Source organism: Grammomys surdaster, unplaced genomic scaffold (genome assembly GCF_004785775.1).
Source record: "Grammomys surdaster isolate TR1022 unplaced genomic scaffold, NIH_TR_1.0 242, whole genome shotgun sequence".
Taxonomy (NCBI): Eukaryota; Metazoa; Chordata; class Mammalia; order Rodentia; family Muridae; genus Grammomys; species Grammomys surdaster.
In genome coordinates, this window is record NW_021604687.1 from 5,090,610 (window position 1) to 5,110,189 (window position 19,580).

At 38.1% G+C, this 19,580-nt stretch overlaps 1 protein-coding gene across 2 annotated transcripts in view; it reads left to right on the forward strand.

Annotated features, from left to right (window-relative positions):
• Klhl7 (kelch like family member 7) overlaps window positions 1–17,916 on the forward strand; it is a 54,141-nt gene extending 36,225 nt beyond the window's left edge. For both annotated transcript variants that reach the window (XM_028774726.1, XM_028774727.1), the window contains exons 8-11: window positions 7,924–8,164; window positions 13,943–14,144; window positions 15,643–15,740; window positions 16,574–17,916. In XM_028774726.1, coding sequence (XP_028630559.1) covers window positions 7,924–8,164; window positions 13,943–14,144; window positions 15,643–15,740; window positions 16,574–16,857 — 825 coding nt within the window. In that variant the 3' untranslated portion in view covers window positions 16,858–17,916. The remainder of the gene's footprint in view (window positions 1–7,923; window positions 8,165–13,942; window positions 14,145–15,642; window positions 15,741–16,573) is intronic.
• The last annotated feature ends 1,664 nt before the right edge of the window (window positions 17,917–19,580 follow it).

The window sequence follows — 19,580 nt, forward strand, 5'->3', positions numbered from 1 at the left end:
CGGTGTCTTTTTCACGGAGAAGGGACCTGGGACACCAACCCTTATGCAATCAAACATGCTCCTCAAGGCACATGGTACCTTTGCAGTGCTTAGCCTCGCATCCTGTGTGCTATAGGATTTTGCCCTTAGGCTTTGTCAAGATAACTTAGCCACACCTGAGGGGACTGTCCCATCTCCATGGCTGCAAACGCCTGCACTATCAAGGCCTGTTCTCTGCCATGCTGCTTTCTCCTTTTGCACATACACCAACAGGCAAGGCCACTGATCAGTAATAGGCACAGGGGTAAACCTCCCAAACCCGCCCATTCCTTAAGGTGGGACATTGCTTGATCTATCTATTCAGTCAGTCCGGAGGCCAGGGAGACATCTACTCTAGTTGAGTCAATATGAACAATTGACTTGCGAAGTTCTCTTATCTTCTTATCCAATTCCACTGACCAATTTCCTGAAAGATACTTGGAAATTTCCTTACAAAGATTAGCAGCATGACTTACATTTTGATATGGAATAGAAGTCTGCACTAAATCAACTCTTTGATTTAACAACAAAATGCCCGCCTTAAGTTGGCTATTAATATTACTCTGTAACACACAAGCCAGAATGTTTCCATTGGCAACCTAATTGGGGCATCTTTATGTCAAAATCTCTCCTAGGCCCAAATAACATCATAGCTGAAGGAGCTTCTACAGGCCAAGGAACATAACGAGGCATTCGGGCAACCATATCAAAGGAAAATATAAAATGATGTGCCCTTGGCCTGGGCGCTCCTACGAAGTTCATTTATGGCAACAAGAAGTGTCGCTCCTTCAGACACCAAAGATCCTGCTAAAATACAATATGCCCATAGAAGGGATTCCATTGGTTGAGGATGAAGCAATCCCATGACTCCATGATACCAAGAGAGTCCTGCGCCCATCATGAAAATACCAACACCACTGATCAATGAAGAAACATGGTGCATATTTGAAAAGCCGTACGGGTGAGAAGAATCTGGTGTCTGAACAGACTTGCTGATGTCTCTAGTGCTAGCAAACCCTGGTTACAAGTATCAGATAATGAGTGTATAGCTTCTGAGAACATACTTGCTGAACCCGTATAAATCTAGGCAAGAAATTTAAAGAAGCAGTTTAAGCCATTAATGCAAATAGCAACCATCACCACTTTTCCTGGGCTCTCAAGGAACATTGGGAAACATTGAGCTCTAAGCTCCCTCCAAGCTTCTGGGACAGGGGTAGCCGAGGCAGCCCTGGTGCAGTAAGTTCTACTTCCAGTTTTCGTTCTCTCAAGATCCTGAGCCAGCTTCTCTAACTCATCCTCTGAGACCTCTTCCTCTTCAGAACTATCTCCATTTTCAGACTTTTGAGATCACTCTTCTATTAACTGCTCTAGTGTATCACTACCCTTTTCTAGCTCCTTGATGCAACTTGTCCCAACGCTGGAAACCTTATAGTCTCTGAACCGAGAACTTTCCCTTGTCCCTCCTACCTGGGAACTTTCTCTTGTCCCACTTACCTGGGAACTTTCCCTTGTCCCACTTACCTGGGAACCTTCCAGCTAGCTGCCTTGACTTCGATGAGTTCTGAAGTCCCCGTACGGGCCACCACTTGTCACTCCCCGATCTGACCAGCAGACAGAAGAAGACGAACACGGAGTTGTTCTTCTCAACGAAGTTTATTTAGGAACATTTACATTCAGCAAAAAGTCCTTGAGCCTCTCCTCCACCGCCCTTAAATCCCTCTGCCTTCTCCAATCAGAGCCTGCCATGTCGGTGCATGTGATAGGATAGCCGGTATCTCGAGATCCAACGTTGCCCTACGTAGCAGATGGCCTGATTATGAGTAGCAGTGAGCCTGTGCAATATTGCCTGTGGGCGTGGCTTCTTCAGGGGCATATGAGGAAGTAGCCCCAGGCGCCATTTTGGAATGGCGATTCAAACTGCGCCCTACAGTTACAGGTCTAGGGACATAATTTTTAAACTATGTAGATGTTTAGTTACAGCCTTGAGAGGGCCCCCTCTTATTTCTTCTTGTGTCTTAGTCCTGTATAGGGGTATGGCCATATTTTTCTGATACTATATGCATTGCTGGAGCAGAGAATTAATATGTCTTTTGAGCACCACCTGTGTTTGTCAGCAATTTCGCATTCTTCATTCTTTTTGAGTTTTCTGTCCATCAGAGTAAACCAATGCCCCAAAATTGATTTAAAACAAAACAAAAACAAAGACAGAAAACAAAGCAAACAAAACCCTCTGATCTTTGAAATCACCCCCCATACCTAAAATAGGCAGATGGCGCATTCACTAAAGTGTTGTTGTGAGCACTTAACACCCTAATCCTCTATAAAAATGCTGGACATGATGGTACAAGTTTATAATCTCAGTGTTGTGGGGACTGAGACAAGAGGATCCCCAAGGCTTGATGGCCAGCCTAATTGATGTGCTTCAGACCAATGAGAAACCCTATCTCAAAGGAGGTCGATGGTGTTCCTAAAAATGACACCCAAGGTTGTCTTCTACCTTCCACAGTCATAGGTACACTGCTAACATATGAAGTTACCTACACAAGTGTATTGTAGTATACATGTGTACACACACATACACACTCTTTTTGGTTTTGGCTTTAGAGTCAGGGTTTCTGTGTGTAGTTTTGGCTTTCCTGGAACTCATTCTCTAGACCAGGCTGTCCTCACACTCACAGAGATCCTTCTGCCTCTGCCTCCAGTGGGTTGGGATCAAAGGTGTGAGCCACCACCACCCAGCCACACTCTTTTTAAAAGACAATGAACACTAAAGCTATTTAAAATTCTGCCAAATAATATTTGAACAATTTCTAGAAGGGCTATATATTGCCTTAGCCACTTGATATTGGCAAAGTCTCTTAAGTCTATTAGCTAAGAGGGAATACCTCTATGATAGGGACCATCCCTGTAGGCAGTGGTCCTAGTTGATGGAAAAAGCAGTATCTCAGACAAAGGGCTGCTGGGTAAGGTTTGTGCTTAGCCTCTTTGGATAGCTTGTATATTTGAAACCTCCATAAATCCAGTCTTGTGTTTATATACAACACAATTGTTTGGTGCCATCTTAGTTTTGTGGTTAGATCATACAACTATTGGGTGTGGGTTAATGATATCATTGGTTATCTGGTGTCAAACATTTACTCTCTGAACAAGCTGTAGAACCAGAAGACTAAAGATAGTTGGCATTAATGTGCTCCAGAATTCTGACTGTGCACTGTGGTCATATTGGGACATTCCTGAAGCCATTTGAAGGAAGCATCTGCTGGACCATACTACCATAACTTGTTCCACTTATAAGGAGGCTCTCATGCTCTGGAGTTTAAAAGAAATATCTAGATATATCCTATCTCTACTATGTAGGAGGAGCTAGGGCATTAATCTGTCCTGCATACACCAAAATATATATAGACCGGGGGCTTAGCAGACTTCTATAAAAAGACCTGAGAAAATTAGTTTCATCCTTGCAAATTGTTCTCTCTGCTGCCACAGCTGCTCAGTTGTGTTGCTATAGAAGGTAAACAGCCATAAATAGCATATAAACAAATGGTTTTATTCCCTGCAGATGGACAGTTACACAGGGTAGAGTAGGATGGAGTGCTCAGTTTTCAATCTGGACTTCTGCATGATCATGATTCAGAAGAACGGAATCAGTAAAGCCTGCCAAAGGGAATGAGGGTTGCTCTTAAAATTTTGTAGTCTGTGGCAAAAAAGACTGACTAGGACCGAGGAAGGCAGATGTCATGCTTATACATACATGATGCTTCAGTGGGGTACACATGCATGGGTGGTGTGTGAAAACTTATACGTGCTGTCCACACTCTTTCTAGTTTTCCTGTTTTCTCAGCACCTAAGCACATAACTTTGCAATGAAATATTCATTAAATATACTGAGTTACTTTTCTGGGCCCATAGTTACTTCCCTAAGTGTAACTTTAATGCTTTTGTCCATTTTATTGATTACATGAAAGCTACATGTTCTTCTAACTTTGAGAGAACTGTAAATAACTGTTCTTTCTCCTGCATAGCCTGTTAGAATTGGTTCCTTTGCTAAGGTATGCACAACTTTCATACTTATGAGCTGACAAGCCCAAAACATCTTTCTTCAATTGCATTATCTCCATTTATCAAGAGTGGACATTAGATCACTTTCTCAGTATGCTACTTGGGGTGGCAGATTATAGGAATGAGATCGACTTCCTAGAGATGCTGAACCATGTGCATATTTAAAAACAAAAATCATCTCTCCCTCCTCTCCATTTATATACACAAGCATAGCCAAGGACATTGAAACAAGCCTTTTTAAATAGGCTTAATTTAAGGTACAAAATGGTAGCTGAAATGAGTAGTTTTGCACTCATAGTACAAATGCTTACAAAGGACACTTAAATTACCTTCCAAAAAATGGAAACCATTACAATATTATATGTACCTAATAGTTGTTAAACAGTGTAATAACAATTGAGTTTAAAATTAACTACCCTGAAATATGTTAACGAGAATGAGAGCCAGGCGTGGTGGTATGTGCCCATAGACTGATTGCTCAGGAGGCTGAGGTGGAGAATCACTTGAGTTCAAGAGTTTGAGTTTGACTCTACAACATAGCAAGATCTTGATTCAAAACTGAAAAAAAATTGGAAGTTTCTTGAGAAACAGCATAGGTCTGTGGGATTAAATTCAGGTCATCAATTTTGACAAGACATCTTTATCTCTGAATTATCTTGGTACTTCTAAAGTTATTTTCATTCTTAAATTTGGAATATAGGAAGACCCCACAAAAACATTTTAAGATTTATTTTTAATTAGGAATATGAGCATTTAGCTGTGTGGTAGTAAGGGTTCACATGAGTCTAGTTGCCCATAGTGGTCAAAAGAGGGTATCAGATACCCTAATACTCAGGGTATTAGGGTTGCCCCACTAGTGTTACCAAAAGCTGTATTGTTCAGGGTTCTCTAAAGCAGTGATTCTCACCCTTCCTAATGCTGCAACCCTTTATACACAGTTTCTCATTTTGTGGTGACCTCCCCTCCCCCGTGAAAGGGCCATTTGACACTCCCACACACACATACAAGGGATATTGGCCCACAGGTTGAGAACGCCTGCTCTAGAGGAACAGAACTAATAGAATGGGAGTGAGGAAGAGAGAAAGAGAGGAGAGAGGAGAGAGGGAAGGAGGGAAGAACACACTCCAGTGATTCCAACAGTGGCTGTTTAATAATGGAAGGTCCAAGAATACAGGAGTTGTTCAGTCCATGAGGCTGGATATCTCAGGGGGTCTTCAATATACAACAGAGTCCTGAAGAAGTAGGTTCTACAGCCAGTGAAGAAATGGACAAGCCAGCAAGAGCAAGCAGGCAAGGAGACCAAGTGTCCTTGTTCCATGTCCTTTTTATAGGCTGCCTGCAGAAGGTGTGACCCAGATAAAAGATAGATCTTCCATAAGATCTGAATTAAAAGTGGGTTTTCCCACTTCACATTATTTAATTAAGAAAAAATTCTTCACAGGTGTGTCCAGCCACTAGAGTTTATAATTCTAAATGTAGTCAAGTTGATAACCAAGAATAACCATCACAGATACCCTAGAGCTGAAGTTATAAGCAGCTGTGAGCCTCCCAACATTGGTGCTGCAAAGCTAACTTGAGAAGTATGTGCTCTTAACCACAAAAAAACAATTTTCCCAGCCCCTGGGTGGTTATTTTTAATTTGAAGAATAGCAGATGTTGGAGATCATTTAAAAGAACAAGTGACCAATCTTTTCAGCCTGAATTTAGTCGAAGCTCATAGAAGGATAGTTACTGATACCTTAAAGTAACAGAACATTTCCCATATAGCTTTCAGTAAGTTATGTGAAGTGGTGAGACATGTGACTGAGTTAATGTCATCAATTAAGTTGTATTTCTCTGCTCTGGGGTATATTTGTGCAATAGATGAGAATCATGTAGATGACCTTGTTTTATTTGATTGTTTTTAAAAAATGTGTATCATTAGGAGTTTAAAGACCCTGCAAATGCTTTCCTAGGAGTTCAGAACAGAATAGAAATTCTTAGGATATATTCTAATCTTATAAACATCTCATACAACAAATGCTTACAAGATATAAATACCAATTTGATATTCCTATAGGGACCTCAACAGTAACATTCACACAGAGTCCCTTACTCCATGAGACTGGGAATTGTTAGATCTATTGCTTGATCCTGATCATTTTCAGCTACTTTGGAAAGCAGTAGGAACACAGTGTCAGTATGGTATACCTTTAGGCACTTCTCCATGCATATACATGGTAGGTGGATAGAAGCATCCTTGGATGCCACAAAACAGAAATGATAAACCAGACTTAGTAGCATGTGTTTTCTCATATGTAGACTCTTCTTTTCTTAATGACATGAAATTAGAAGGGAAAAGGAACCAAAGGAAGTCAGAAAAGAAGATAAGTAATGGGGGACATGAATATAATCAAGAACTTTATAGGCATGTGAGAAAATGACACAATGAAACCTATTGTTTTCAACATTTGATATATGCTAAAAAAGGAAAGCCAAAACATTCTGCAAAGCTGTCACTAGATAAGAAAGGGGTGAGTATCGGCTAGAGATCAGTCAGGTATCTTGGCCAGGAACAGAGCTGGTAAAGGGACAGATAGACATATTAGGTGTTTAGGTCTAGTTTGTTTTGCAGCCACCAGTTGAATGAAAGCAGATATAGCCAGTACACACTGGAACATGTCACCATCTTCCAGTAAAACTTTATTACAATGAAATTGAGAATTTAGAGTCAGAATTATACAGAATTTTATTCAGGCACTACTTTCAGTCTCTTTCCACATAAAAAACATAACACGTAGTTTCAATGTAGAGACTTGCTTACCCTCCTCCTAGGTCTGCTGAAGTGGTAATGATTACTCATCATACCCAAGTAACTTGTTAGCTTCTCTCATTCTTGTTCTTCCTGTGTCTTATTTGATATTGATTCAGTCATTATTTTGAAATCATGGAACTTTGAATATGATAAGTTAAATTTCCATTCAACAATTATTGTTCATGTCTGGTCTAGTACTTGGTGGGTAAGTTTGTTTTATATATGATTAGGTTTCAAGCTGATTGCTCTTGTTATAATTGGAGTGGTAATAATAAGCTCAAAGAAAAACACATACAAAAACATACATACATACATACAGACAGACAGACAGACAGACATACAGGCATCTTTTGATGGGCAGTTTGGTGCATCCTTTAATCCTAGCACTTTTGGAGATGGAGGCAGGTGGATCTCTGAGTTCAAGGGCTGCGTGGTCTATAGAGTGAGTTCTAGGACAGTCAGGGCTACACAGAGAAATCCTGTCTTGAAGGAAAAAAAAGGGAAAATGAATTAATAAGAGAATGAAAGAAAGGAGGGAAGGAAGGAAGGAAAGAAAGAAAGGAAGGGAAGGAAGGGAAAGGAGAGAGAGAATATAGGAAGCAGACTTTAACTAGTTGGTACTTGTAATCACTGCAGAAAACAGCTACTTGAAGCACATAATATTGTTTAAAGAGTCTGCACTCACATGCACATACTCACATACAGACACAAACATACATAATTAAAAACAATAAAAATAAATACTTTAAAAATAACAATGGTATTTATTTTAGAGTTATCTCCAAGCTTCCATGACAGAGAAAGAGATGGTAGTAGTAGTAGTCTATCCAGATATGTTTATTTCAAAGCCACAGGGCATCCAGTCATGTTATTTCTGCCTCAGCTAACCAACACTTGAAGAAATCACTCATTTTAAACTGGGTGATGGTATTAAGTCAGACATTTTATATGTTCAGTCTAGTAAGTAAATATCCATTCTCTTTGTATTATCTTTGTCTGTGCTTTGTCATTTATGGTTTCTGTTTCTGAAAGCTTCCTGCCCTTCCTTTCAGGATTACAGTTGGACAGACATTCGCTGCCCCTTTGAAAAACGAAGAGATGCAGCATGTGTGTTTTGGGACAATGTAGTATACATTTTGGGAGGTTCTCAGCTTTTCCCCATAAAGCGAATGGATTGCTACAATGTTGTAAAGGATAGCTGGTATTCCAAACTGGGCCCTCCAACACCTCGAGACAGCCTTGCTGCCTGTGCTGCAGAAGGCAAAATTTATACATCTGGAGGTTCAGAAGTAGGTAAGACCTTGTTGATATTTTTGTTTAACAGAAGTATTTTAATTCAAGTTTCTTGGCATTCATAGTTTTCAAAAAATTTGTAATTTAAAATTTGGTAATTTAAGCATATGTCTGTTAACATTTTAGAGCTTGTTTCCTTGTAAGTTTACCTTTGTCCTTCAAAGTATTAATTGACAAGAGTGCCAGCATTGGGGCTAGAGAGATGGCTCAGTGATTAAAACCATGTACTGCTGCTCCAGAGGCCATCAGATGGCCTTATAACCACCTGAAACTCCACCTCTGAAAGGCATTCTATACCTCTGGCTTCTGGTCACCTGCGTGTATATTCACATACACATACACAGAATTTAAAATAACAGAAAATTGTAATGCCATCTTTCTAGATAAATTGCCTTTTATTGTGATGAACTGCTGGTTGACAGTGTTTGAATTTTACTTGTAGATTATTTGGTTTTGAGTAGGTAATGTTATTTCCTTTGGAGGCTTTAGAGTTTTACTTATTTATTCACTGATCCATTAAGAACATGTTATTTGGAGAGCGTCTTAGTTAGGATTTTCATTGCTGTGAAGAGACACCATAACCAAGACAATTCTATAAAAGCAAACATTTAATTGGGACTGGCTTACAGGTTCAGAGGCTTAGTCCATTGTCATCATGGCGGGAAGCATGGCAGCATCCAGGCAGACATGGTGCTGGAGAAGGAGCTGATAGTTCTACATCCTTTTTTTTTTTTTTTAAATACACTTCCTCAATTTTTAAAAAGATTTATTTATTTATTTATTTATTTATTTATTTAATATGGGAGTACACTGTCATTCTCTTCAATCAGATCCCATTACAGATGGTTGTGAGCCACCATGTGGTTGCTGGGAATTGCTCTGGAAGAGCATTAGTCTTCCTGCTGAGCCATATCTCCAGCCTCAAGAGTTCTGCACCTTGATCCATAGACAGCAAGTAGGAGACTGTGCTTGAGCATTTAAGACCTCAAAGCCAGCCTCTGCAGTGACAGTTTCTCTTACAAGGCCATACCTCCTCTAAGAAGGCCACACCTCCTGATAGTGTCATTCCCTATGGACAAACACATGTAGTGTCATCCAAACACATGTATCCATGGGGGCCAAACCTATTCATACCTCCACTGGGGAAGGAGAGGTAGGAAGCTACAGTCAGGATATACTATATAGAGAATAATAATAAAGGAACAAATGCTCTTTTTTTGAGTTAAGAGTCTTAACTTCATAGACCAGAGTGGTTTTAAAGTCAACATTTGCCTGCCTCAGCCTTCTGAGTGCTACACTCATGTATATGAGCCGATACTCCTTGCTCAAGGACAATTGTTTTCATTTACTTTAAAAAAAAAATAAGAAAAGGAGCTGGATGGATGGATGGATGGATGGATGGATGGATGGATGGTTGGTTAGTTTGGAAATTGGATCTCATGTAGCCCAGGCTGTCTTCCCACTTACATTGTAGCTATGGATGATCTTGAACTTCTGATCTCCCAAATGCTGTGTAAATACCTGTCTAATAATTTTTTTAGACTCAGTATTTTTCTTTTCCTAGGATTAATAGAGTTTAAAGATTAATAGACTAGCATATAGTAGTTTTTTATGCTTTCCTTTTTTCAAGTAATTTTTAAAAACAAACAACAACAAAACTAGGCAGACCAAGTAAACCTAAGGCATGGTATTTAAGTGTTTATTTTTCTTTGTGGCTTGTATTACTTTGTTTTACTTTGAAACAGCATACTTTTGTAAATTTTTTTTTTGTTTTCTGTTCTAAGTTTTTACTTTCTGCTACATATGAAATGAGGATTAGAAAAAACAGGAATTTTCTAAATGTAACTTTATAAAAACAATCTTTTACTATCTTTAAAAGCATTCTTATCATATAGTATATTTCAAATATACCTAAAAACAATAGAAGCAACTGTTCTGTTGATAGATAACTTCATTTCTTTAACACTTACTGAGTTAGGTTTTTAACTTAAAACAGGATATTTGGGTTTGGGTTTTTCGTTTTGTTTTGTTTTGAGTTTGTTGGTATATTGTTTTGTCGTTGTTTGTTTTTTCTTTAGATTTATCTATCACTTTATTATGTGTACGAGTGTTTGCTTGTATGTAGGTGTACCATATGCATGCCTAGTACCTGCAGAGGCCAGAAGATGGTGTCAGATACCATAGTACTAGAGTTATAGATGGTTATTGGCTGTCATGTAGGTGCTGGAAACTGAACCCAGGTCTTCTGCAACAGTAGACTGTGCTCTTAACTGTTAAGCCATCTCTCCAGCCCCTTAAATAGTATATTTGTAATATCTGCTAAATACTATTTTCCACTAAGTCTTCCAAATTGGAAATGTTATAAAAGTAGCAGCCAGGTGTGATGATGTACACCTTTAGTCTCAGCACTTGGGAGGCAGAGGCAGATAGATCTCTATGAGTCTGAAGCCATCTTGGTCTACAGAGCAAGTTCCAGGCCAGTCAGGACTGTATAGTAAAGCCTTTCCTCTTAACAAAGAAACTTGCTGAAGATTATCGCTAGTTATGACTGATGCTTCTTTTACTTGTTATTCTCAATGATCTTCACTTCTCAGTTGAAATGAAGAATTAGGTGAAAGTGTCTACATCATTTTTTTTTTTCTTTAAAAAAAAAAACATTTAATTGGGGCAGGCTTGCAGATTCAGAGGTTTAGTCCATTATCATAATGGCAGGCAGACATGGTGCTGAGAGTTCTAGATCTTGTGAGACTGTCACATTGGGTGTAGCTTTGGCTATATGAGACCTCAAAGCTTGCCCCCACAGTGATACAGTTCCTCCAACAAGGCCACATCTTCTAATAGTGCCACTTTCTAGGCCCAAATATTCAAATACATGAATCTGTGGGGGCCATTCCTATTTACCCTACTACATACTAGTTTACTAGTGTATCATATTTGAGACTGGAATGTCCTAATTGCAAATTAAGGATTGGAAATACAAGTAATTCAGCTCCTTTGCTTTACTAATTTTCTCAGATGGAAATTTTGTGTGTATTTGTGGTTCCCAAATTTTTAAGCCTATCTTTTTTGCTCAATTCTCTTTCTGTGTAAAATCATATCCTACCTCTATTTAAATGTAAAACAGTGCTGGGCTGTGGTGGCGCACACCTTTAGTCCCAGCACTTGGAAGACAGAGGCAAGCAGATTTCTGAGTTCGAGGCCAGCCTGGTCTACACAGTGAGTTCCAGAACAGCCAGGACTACACAGAGAAACCCTGTCTCAAATAATCCAAAAAAAAAATAAAAATAAAAATAAATAAATAAATAAATAAATAAATAAATAAAATGTAAAACAGTGAAATGAATGCATATTAATTTAGGAATATTTCCCTGTGAGCTTGCCAGAATCTTAAAGAGACAGTTACAGAACTCGCAGCAGTATGACTAGGGTTCTAACCTGTTTCCCCCTCATTCTCTGGTGTATTGAGAGCTCCATAGCCTGGTACTGTTTTTGGTGCGAATGATTCAGGCCCTGCCTTTTTCTCACATCTCACACCTCACTGCTTGGGAAAGGCTCTTTCAGGCAAAGGGTCTTGAGTGAATAGAGTTATTGTTGTCCTATGCATCTATACTCTGGTCTGAATTCCTATGGCTGTTGTCCAATGAGGTATAACCTGGGTCTGAAATAATGCTTCTAGAAGGAAACTGCAGTCATAGTCAGGTATAATTATGTCTAACCTCTCTAGATTGTAGCTAAATGCCGGGTGTTGAGTCTCTCAGAATCCTGTCCATGGTACTTTCATATGAACTCAATGAAAGAAGATCAAAGAAGCAAATGGCAGAAAATAGAAAGCTACCTTCAGCTTCACACTGAGGAGCTGCCAGTAGATTTATTTCTGGGCAACCATTCAGCTGCCATTGCTAATTGTTTATACATGGATTTAAAATGTAACAATGTGATGCTTCAGTGTTGCAAGGTCTTAGGTTTGAAGCATAGTTAGTATATACTCCATTTTGTCACATAAAAATGTTGAAGTCAACTTCCTACAGTAAGTTCTGATTTGTAAGTGAAAACTATGTAAAACTAGATAAGAAAAATAGCTTTGTTTCTAACGGTATTTTAAATGAACATTTTTCCATATTGCTTATACTGGCTGCCTTTGTGTTAACCTTTCCCTTGAGGAAATGCCACCATGAGATCCAGCTATAAGGCATTTTCTCAATTGGTGATCAAGGGGAGAGAGCCCCTTGTGGGTGGTGCCATCCCTGGGCTGGTAGTCTTGGGTTCTATAAGAAAGCAAGCTGAGCAAGCCAGAGGACAAAAACCAGTGAGTAACAGCCCTCCATAGCCTCTGCATCAGCTCCTGCTTCCCGCCCTGTGCGAGTTCCAGTCCTGACTTCCTTAGGTGATGAACAGCAATGTGAATGTGTAAGCTGAATAAATCCTCTTCTCCCCAACTTGCTTCTTGGTTCTTATGTTTCTGCATGAATAGAACCCTAACTGAGATATTGCCCTACAAGAGAACTAAGATAGAAATTTTTTATTATGGATTTGGAAGTCAGATAAAGAAACTTGAGTGTTCTAGACAATCTTCAAAATCCATAGAGCTTTATTAAATATTTAAGAAGACCCATATATCATGTTTTTAATCATTTGCCATTATATCAAAACAGGAGAGATAAGAAATTTTTACTTTCTTTCAGAAAGACAGGAAACAGTTTACTGCCAGGCTTCACTTCTTGTTCTATAATAGTAAGATAATATAAAGTCAGTTTAAGTCTTCCTCTAAGTCAGAATCAAACTAAAGAAGAAATTTCTGAGCCAGGCATGGTGGTGCACACCTTTAGTCCTAGCACTTGGGTTGCAGAAGCAGGCTGATCTCTGAGTTCAAGCCAGCCTGGTATACCAAGTGAGTTCCAGGACAGCTAGGGCTACACAGAGAATCTGTGTCTCAAAAAAAACAACAATAGCAAAGGAAAACCCAAGAATTATTATATAACTTCTGTGCTAATAACTGTGCATGGTAATATACATCTTTAATCCCAGCATTGAAACAGAGGCAGACATGTTGGAAATTCAAGGCTGAATTCAGCCTTATATTTGAGTGCTATGATACGAGAACTGAAAGTTGGCATCTGCATATCAAGAGGTCCAGGACAGCCAAGGTTACATAGTGGGACCCTGTCTCAAAAAGAAAAGAAATAATTCAATAAAAGTTTCTCAGTCCTTTCTATTTTTGTTAGAAAGGACAAGAAGCAGTTACTCTTTAATGGAATTATTTCTAAATTGTCACTGGGATCCTACAATTTGTACAAGTTGCAAAATATAGTAAATATGTGTTTGCTCTTAAAATGCATAATTAGTGTACCAGACAGAAATACACCTTGATACTTTGATGTTGTATTCAAGTAAGGACCAGGATGACTTTAGGGCTCATCTGCACATTGTCTTGTTAATATAACAGTTGCAATTATAGAATACTAGGTACATAGTAAATCTGCCCAAAAGATCTTTTTATAATGCCTTCCAAGATCCATACAACATTACTAGCTTTAGAAAAAAAACTACTGTGGTGAATAGAAAAATGCTCTCTACAAACCTCAGTTCTTCCCTCTTTTCTTTTAGCTCTATAGTGATTTCAGTTCAAACTACTCCAAACCAAGTATGATGTGTGGTAGGAAGGACCCTTTCTTTTCCAGGGTGGATGTTGAAACAGGGTCCCACTGTATACCCCAGAGTGGCCTCACATTCACAGTCCTCATGCCCCAGCCTCTTACTTTGAGTCCTTTTCCTTTACAGGAAACTCAGCCCTATATTTGTTTGAGTGCTATGATACAAGAACTGAGAGTTGGCACACGAAGCCCAGCATGCTGACTCAGCGCTGCAGCCATGGGATGGTGGAGGCAAATGGCCTCATCTATGTTTGTGGCGGAAGCTTAGGAAACAATGTTTCTGGGAGAGTGCTTAGTTCCTGTGAAGTATATGATCCTGCCACAGAAACGTATGTATCTATTTAAAATATTTAAAATGATTCTATCAGTGCTATTATATTCCATAAGCTCACTGGGTAAAGATGGAAAAAAAGGTAGAAGGAACCCAACAGAAACTTAATTCTCATTTTCAGAATATCCATATACTTGACTAGCCTGAAATCTTAGGAAATAACTTGACCTTGTCACACATGGAAGCGTCTCTCTTTCTGGTCCTGCTTGTGCAGTAAATATGAATGAGATACAGCATCAGACACATAAAATATTGTTTGAGAGGCCAAGAAATGTAGGAGAGGAGGAGAGAAATCTTAGAATTAAATAATTTTGTCCTTAAAAAGTAGCAATATTACAAACTTGTCATTATATTCCCATGGTTGTATCTTGGATATCATATCTCCCAATAAATCCTATGCCCAAAATAAGAACTAGCATTTTAATTGGGAAACTGTGGTCTCCTCCTCTCCCTCCTCCTCTTCGCTATTGCTTTTGATTCTAAAAAAAAACAACATTTATGAAATGTGTCTTAGAGTTTCTATTGCTATGAAGAGACACTATGACCATGGCAACTCTTACAGGGAAATATTTAATCGGGGCTGGCTTACAGTTCAGAGAATTAGTCCATTGTCATCATGGCAGGAAGAATGGTGACATGCAAACAGACGTGGTACTGGAGAGGTACCTTAGAGTCTGCATAGAGATTGGCAAGCAGCAGGAAGAGCAAGTGACAGTAGGCCACTTTTAAACTGTCAGTTTTCAGAATGTATATACATGAAAACATGAATTTTATCCACTTTTAAACTGTCATATTTCAGAACATATGTACATGAAACATGAACTTTATATTATTAACATTTAGAAAAGAATGTAAACAGAATTTTACAAGCCAAATATTTTTGTAATACATGCTGGTAGCTTACTATATAGAAGCAGTGAAGGAACCCTACTTAATGCTCCCATTTTCAAGCTACAGGATTGTCCTTTTCCCTGAGTAAACACCTGCATAAATGTGTGTGTTTCTTGAAAAACAGGGCCATAGTGGCATCTATAGTAGTTTCTATAAAATAAAAACCAAACATTTATTTTCATAAATGTACTTATTCATTCTATGGGGTATATTATATACTCCTGTCACTTGAGAGGCAGAGGTAGGAGAATCATCACAAGTCAAGGCCAGTATCATCTACACAAGTTCTAATTCTCTGGTTACACAGAGGCCCTGTCTCAGAAGAGGGAAAGGGATGTGATTGACATGAGCTTTACACACTTCCTCTTCACTTCTGCTGCCGTTTCAAGAATTGTTGGAAACTATGGGAAATGGATTTCTTCAAAAGATATTAAAGTTTACCTTACCTATAAAACTATTATCTAAAATCCCTTGAGGTTTGTATACGTGTGTACATGTATGAAACATGGTGATAAATGAGTGTTTGTGATAGCAAACCTATCGTATTAGGATGAAGCCTTTCACTTCTTGTAAACGAGCACACTAAGATCTTTTTTTTTTCCCAGATGGACTGAGCTGTGTTCAATGATTGAGCCCAGGAAGAATCATGGGCTGGTGTTTGTGAAGGACAAGATATTTGCTGTCGGTGGTCAGAATGGTTTAGGTATATATGATTGTTAACTTACTCTTCAGTTCCTCTGGATTTGCTGATAAGTTCTTAAATTACTGGAACATTTCTTAAAATTGAGTCCATCCAACATTATGTCTAAGCACTGACAGACTTTATGAAATGTCAGGAAGTCATGTGACTACCTCAGACAGGGTTGTACTTTTCCATGTGCCCATAGAGAGTGCTATCACATCTGCCTGAGAAACAATGAGCAGTCGAGATGTTTTAATGTTAAAAATATCTTAGCTTTCAACACTTTAAATACTGCTTGGAAGTATCTTTACGCTTTAAGATTAACCTTTTCATTTTCTTATGTAATGCTAATAATGATCTTATATAATTAGTTTAAATAATGAGAAATAAAAACTGAATCTAGAAATAGTACTTCATTTTTTCAGGTTTTTTTAAGTGTTAAGTAAAACAATAACTTCTTCTCTGTTATTCTTATCCACTAGTACTTTCCATAAATTACTAAAAGATAGACAGAAAAATATTTGAAATAATTTATAATCAAAGCAAATCACTTTTTAATTTTCTTTTCCAGGATAGAACATTTGTAGGAAATGTGTGGGGTTTATTTTGTTGTTGTTGTGTTGTTGTTTGTTTGTTCTTTTAACTTTGTAGAAAAAATGTTTCTAAAAATTTCTCAATTTCTTTTATGTTTAAGAATAAGTAGGTAGAAGCTATGTGGGTAATGATTATAAAGCTCTTATACCCTTTCTACATGTTTAACAATTTTATTTTGAAAATAAAATATAAAATTTTTAAAAATTATGAAGAGATCCAAAAATTATTGATACAGTTCTCATATTTTTTTTCTTTTGAAGGTGGTCTGGACAATGTGGAATATTATGATATCAAGTTAAATGAATGGAAGATGGTGTCACCGATGCCATGGAGGGGTGTGACGGTGAAATGTGCAGCAGTTGGCTCTGTCATCTATGTCCTGGCAGGTTTTCAGGGCGTAGGCAGATTGGGGCACATCCTTGAGTATAATACTGAAACAGACAAGTGGATCGCCAACTCCAAAGTCCGTGCTTTCCCAGTCACAAGTTGTCTGATTTGTGTTGTTGATACTTGTGGAGCAAATGAAGAGACCCTTGAAACATGAGTGGTGAATGGACTCCGACTCATCTGAAACTTAGAGATATGGCCGCCAGTGGTTTATTCCAAGAGTTCGGTTATGAAGTTCTGATCTGGTATTTTGATAAAGTAAGATTCCAATAAGATAACAGTTTATATTATCTGGATTTCCTTACTTAATTCAAAGACTGTATTTTAGTTGGTCATATAACCAAGAACCTATCAGCCAGAAAACGTGAAAAGTTACAAGCACTTCTTGAAAACATGAATTGCAAATATGTAACTGATTGTGGCAGAGTGGGGCATGCTCATCAAAGAAGTAGCCTCAGCTTAGCTCTAGATTCTATTTTCATAATTGTGTCAGTGCTGTGTAGTTAGGTCTTTTTGTTTCTGTTTGGTCAAGAACTAAGTAGTAGTACGAATTACAATCTGAGATGGTAACCTCTGATAGAGTATAATAGTGTTATGTATTTTGCTTGTCTTCATTTATTTCATTTAGTGCCAAATTATTCCATTTTAAAGTAAGCAAGAGCGCCTCAAACATACATATCTTCTCACCAAACTGTACGGATTTTGGGGACTTAACACTGTACCCAATTACTCATTAAATATATTCAGTCTGATTAAAGGAAATATTACACATTTCTGTATAAAGTTTTAAGCTTAGCACCCATCATTAATTTATATGTTTTTACTCAGCAGTGTAAAAAGTGCTCTGTGTCTTCATTCTCAACTGCGAGAACCAATCAGTAAGAACAGTTAACCAACAGAAGAAAGGTGTTTGAAGAAATTTATAGATACTAGAAAAGCACTGATAATTGTAGCCCAGTATAACATGGATTTTAAAAGATATAGTTTTCTTTTCTCCTAGCAGAATATGTTAGAGATAACTGAGTTTTATCTAAACGTTTTGTAATAATTGGCATTAAACACATCACTATTCATTGCTTTTATGTGGACAACAAATTACCAAATGGCCTATTAATTTTCTCCAGTAATGTTTTACCCTTTGACTATGTATGAAATGTGCCATGTTAAACTGTCAATCAATGTTTTTATCTGATATTAAATATTTTTAACTTAAATATATTTGCTTTGTTTATTCATTCTAAGTGTGTTCGATAATATTTTTTAAATTTGTGGCAGTTTCCATTTAAGATTTTTCTTTATCTGGAGGTTATAACAAGAGTTTAAATTAAAAGTGAAGTTGAAAAATGACAGGTTTATCTGTCAAGTTCTTATGTATAGGCAGCTTTATTGAGTTATAATCATGGGCATACAATTCACCAATTTAAATTGTACCATTGTAGTGGCTTTTACTATATTTACTGTGTATAGTCATCATTGTATTTTTCAGATGTTTTCATAAGAAAACAAAAGAAACCCTGTACTTACTAATAATCACTCCCTGTTTCCCATGTGTTATCTTTCTAGATTGCTACAAACTGCTGCTTGCTTAATGGATTAAAACAATCAATGTATTTTCACTGTTTAGGAGGCCAGATGTCTCAAATCTGGCTTTGGGAGGATTGGGTGAAACCACCACACACATTGCCATTCCCACCCCTAATGCTGGTTGCCAGTAGTCCTTGGCATTTTCTTCTTAGCTTATACCTAGAGCTGCATTGCAGTCTTACACCTTGATCTTTTCATGGCCATTTTTTTTCTTTTGTGTAACTATCTTCACATAGTTATTTTGTAAACACAACATTTATTTATACCATTACCTTTTTTACTTACTTGTATGAATGACTGTATACCATCTGTGTCCCTGGTGCTCACAAAAGTCAGAAAATGGGGTTAGATCCCCTGAATCTGGTTGTGAACCACCACGTGGGTACTAGAAATTGAACCCAGGTCCTTAGAACAGCAGCTAGTGCCCTTAACCTTGGAGCCATCCCCAGCTGGCCTGGAGTTCAAGATACCCACCTGCCTCTGCTTTCTAAATGCTGCAACTAAAGGTATGCACCACTTACATCTGCAAAGATCCTATTTGCAAGTGAAAATGCATTCTGGAGTTCTAGATAGATATGAATTTTTTGAGGAACACTATTTAACCCAGTACACACTTACAAACTCTAGCCTTAGGCAATCTCCACCTCTAGACCATAAAATTATCTCTTATACATTTAATGTATTTGTCATCTCAGAGGCTTCCTGCCTCTGTCTGCTAGCCTAGGCCTAGTCCTGAAGCTTCTAGCTTCTCCATTCAACCTAATCTAGGCCTAGACCGTTTTCAGACTCTGAGACTTACTGCTAAATAAGCTTATCCTTTCTTGCTCTTTCTGTTTGAGCTGTTGTAGTTCAAACTCCTCTCCAAACTAATTCAATCTGGCTTCTCTCTCCGTCTCTGATTGAAATAGTTGCTCTTCTTGGTCTCAAACTAAGTCTGTCAGTCTGTTCTAATCATCTAGTTTCTTCTCATTCTCTGTCTTCACCTGTGTCTAGCTTGTTCTCTACAACTGTCTCGATAAAAGTGCCTCATCCTTTCCCTCTGTGCTGCTCCCTCTTATGTAGCTTCCTGTTCCTCTTCTTGTGAGAGTTAGGCATATCCTATTCTGCCAAATCTTTCTCTGACCCATCACTTTGTCTGCCACTCAATTAGACACCACTTTCAAATGTAGCTGCTTCTTTCTACAAACTAACTTTACTGACATCGTTTGGGATTAAAGCTGTGTACTAAGGGCATGTCTATATTCTAGCCAGAGGAATTAGAGGTGTGTGCCAAGGGCTGAGTTACACCACAACTAG